This window comes from Micropterus dolomieu, linkage group LG16 (assembly GCF_021292245.1).
Source record: "Micropterus dolomieu isolate WLL.071019.BEF.003 ecotype Adirondacks linkage group LG16, ASM2129224v1, whole genome shotgun sequence".
Taxonomy (NCBI): domain Eukaryota; kingdom Metazoa; phylum Chordata; class Actinopteri; order Centrarchiformes; family Centrarchidae; genus Micropterus; species Micropterus dolomieu.
In genome coordinates this window covers 183,075-186,540 of record NC_060165.1, presented here as the reverse complement: position 1 = coordinate 186,540, position 3,466 = coordinate 183,075, and the positions used below count along the sequence as shown (strand labels likewise).

The 3,466-nt window shown below is 43.3% G+C and overlaps 1 protein-coding gene across 2 annotated transcripts in view; it reads right to left on the bottom strand.

Moving 5' to 3' along the window:
• Positions 1-2,454: 2,454 nt before the first annotated feature.
• LOC123984887 (pleckstrin homology domain-containing family A member 5-like) overlaps positions 2,455-3,466 on the bottom strand; it is a 165,132-nt gene continuing 164,120 nt past the window's right edge. For both annotated transcript variants that reach the window (XM_046072111.1, XM_046072112.1), the window contains one exon: positions 2,455-2,820. In XM_046072111.1, the coding sequence (XP_045928067.1) occupies positions 2,592-2,820 (229 nt within the window). In that variant the 3' untranslated portion in view covers positions 2,455-2,591. The remainder of the gene's footprint in view (positions 2,821-3,466) is intronic.

The window sequence follows — 3,466 nt, the reverse complement described above, 5'->3', positions numbered from 1 at the left end:
TTAACGGTTCATTATGACGTTAGCGCTCCTCTGATAAACACGGCAGTAAGTGCAATTTATACTTTTGTGTCAAATTAAAGGCGTAGGTGACGGCGTAGGCTACGGGGCTATGCAGAGGCTACGCAGAAGCTACGCCGTCGCCTGACGTGCACCTCCTCAAAAATGTAACTACATAGCGGAACGTAAGCTCTGTGATTGGTCGGCTGGGCAGCCTCGCAATGCCTCCAAGCCGACCGGAAGTGCCATTTACTAGCGGCCAAAACGGCGGCTGTAACACAGTGAATCAATATATTTGACTATTGAAACTCGAGCGAAGTGACTCGTTTCGCTATCAGAATGTGATCCATTAGGTTGGTAACATTTGAATAGGCTACACCAGCCACACCTTTACTATTTTACCCCCATTTACATTAGCGGAGCGCTAAACCAGAAGTAAGCCTGCTCGGCCAGCAAAAGTCAACACAGTGGACGCCGTAGCGCTATTGCCGACTAGTATTTGGGGCTGTCATTGCAGAATGACAGACACACCTACGCACAAGTATAAATGCATGTAGCAGGCGTAGGTACGCACGTAGACCCTACGCAGGAGTATAAATGGGCCTTTAGCTTTGCGGCTAATTTAGCAACGGGCGGCATTAGCTGCTGTAACGTTACGTGATTTTAGAGAATATTTAGAAGTGATGAACTAGGGAAAAATGTGGACCGTTCACTAGAACAGCCACACTGTTTCAGAATAAATCTACAGTTACATCTGTCAGCAGCGTAGCTTCCAACACCCAGCTACGGTTAACATTAACCTGCTGTGACCTGTTAGGAAGCCGGAGAGGGCAGAGAAAAACGGGAGGGGTCATGAATGTTTTCAGGAGAAGTGATTGGGACTGTTTTTATTATAATTATTTAAGTCATATAATTAACGTGTCAAAAGACCGACTCACCGCTTACACAGCCCTCTCCGTGTTTGTAAGTAAGGTCCGGTAAACTCCGGTCAGCTGATTGTTTTCTTCTGTGGTTTTTGTGATGAGGTAGTGTAGTTAACAGGGGAGCTGCAGCGCGCCCTCTGGTGGGCAAACTATGCAACACCCATGACATGAGTGAAGGATCTGAATTTTTGTTACTTTTTTAATTGTCATATATCTGCCATTATAAACGGCCGATGCCGATTAAGTGCTATTAGCTCATATTGGCCGATAATATTGGTCGGGCTCTAGTGATGATGGTGCTGCTAGCAGCAGCGGGATGGACAACATTGTTTTTGTCATGTTTGGTTTCCTGATGGGATACAACAGCATGTAACATGATAACTGTATGCATTTTGTGCATGCGAGATCCTTAGACTGAGCCCTGTTGCTTAAACATGGTTTAACTAATCCAGACTAACATGATGTTACCACCTAAAATACTTCTGTTTGTTCTTATCCAGCTAACTGAGTGCTTCTAATGTTGATGGATGGTGTATTTGTTAACCTTTGATTAATTCATGTTGAATAACAAAATAACTACAAAAAAGTGTAAAATGAGAAAAGCACTGTTTGCACTCTTGATTTGCTGGCATGGCATGATAGCTTATTTGGTTTAAAAAACAAAAAAAACAAGTGTTTTTTTTTTTAACCAAAACGGAAAGCCAACTTTGATGTCCTCACAACAGGTTTACACAGTTCTGGTTTTTGTCTGTATGCAGGAATCAAGTGAACCATGGCGAGGTCAGAGTGTCCCAGTAGAGCTCGAGGGATGGTGTGATAGGCACTGCTTACTGTGGTGTAGCAGTGATCTAAAGTGTTCCCATCTCTGGTTGGACACTTTATGAACTGTCTGTATTTTGGGAGTTCATGGCTGAGGTTTCCTTTGTTAAAGTCACCAACAACAATAACCAAGGAGTTCGGGAATGTCCGCTCTACCCACAGTATCTGGTCGGCCAGCGTGCGCTGTGCGTCGTGCATGTTGGCCTGCGGTGGAATGTAAACACCGAGCAGAAATTCGCTAGCAAACTCGCGGGGAGAGTAGAATGGTTTACGGTGTATCAGTAAATAAAATAAAAAAACTTGTGTCAATGTGTCAGTCCATCTCTCAATACTTCCTGAGGTCCCCACCCTGCCTGTCCTTTGGTTCCTGCTGAACATGTAAATCACCTCACATGTATAGATTCATTTTAGAAAAAAATCCTCAGTAAAGTCCTAAAACAGTTGCATACTGTAGTTTGGTCAAACAAACAGGAGGAAATAGAGCATTAAATGGGGACTATTTTCAGTGGTGGATGAACCCACGTGTGGTGCTGTATGTGGGACTGAGTCCGAATAAACTACAGTGTATGTGTTCATGGTGATTAAAGAACAGTGCAGCAGTGAGGCTCTATGTGATGAGCTCTATGGCTCAGAGGAAGAAGAGATATCAGGCTGTGATGCACACACACAGTACTTTTTAATTTATTAATCAATTAAATACACAGTACTACTAATTTCAGTGTAACAGTAACACTTAACAATGCATTTACACCCCTTCAGCTTTGGCTAGACCTCCTGTAGAGGTAATCTGACCAATCAGTGTCTCTCTAATGCTTCTTGGTGGGTTCTTTTGGGAGCAGACAGATATCTAGTTCACCCTAGAAGCATGAAGCATAAATGGGGTAACAAACTGATAACGCTTTGCATGCATAAGCTTTGCTTATGTGTGTGGATGTGTGATCCTACACTGGATCTAAAGTAGTTCTGCTGAATCCTCTTCCTGCCTGAACAGTCAGGGGGGGATGGAGAAGAAGATATTTCACTGTCAACTGAAGGTGAGGCTGATGGAATTGGAGTGAGCCAAGCTGTGCAGCATTGAAAACTGAATTTGGAGAGAGTGAGATAGTTCGTTTAGAGTCAGAAAAAGAGGTATACAATATGAAGGAGGAAGTGTCCCCCTCTAACACAGAATTTGCCAACAACAGCCCTGCTCTTAGCTGTGCGAGCTTTTAGCACCCATATTCTACACTCCCAGCTCAGTGACGGTGGCGGGAGGGAGGCATAAAGACAACAGATAGAACAGTGGTTTAGTGCTTGGCTAACCTACCTCTCTGCTGCTCCCCTTTAAAGACAGAATTTAGAGTTGCTTAGTTCTTACAGCTCTCTCTCTCTCTGTATGTGAATGGGCTCACTCATCTGCTGTCGGTAACCAAATCCCTCTGCATCTCTGTGTCTCTCCTCCCTTCCAGTTCCACAACAGCCTCTTTTCTTAGTCAATATTTAAACAAAATGTTTCAAACGCTGCACAAAGTCTCTCAGGTGTCTCTTATCACCATCAGTGGTAAATGGTGAACAGTCTGCTCTGATATCTGGCTCCTTCTAATCATATGCCAATAGCATGAATTAATCAGATAAGATGAAAGCCTCCTATAAGACCACAGAGTTGAACATGAAAGTTCATTCTTGACCTTGAAAACTGTCACAAAAAGTCCACTTCCTAGCTGATGAAAAAAACTACAAAAAAAAAA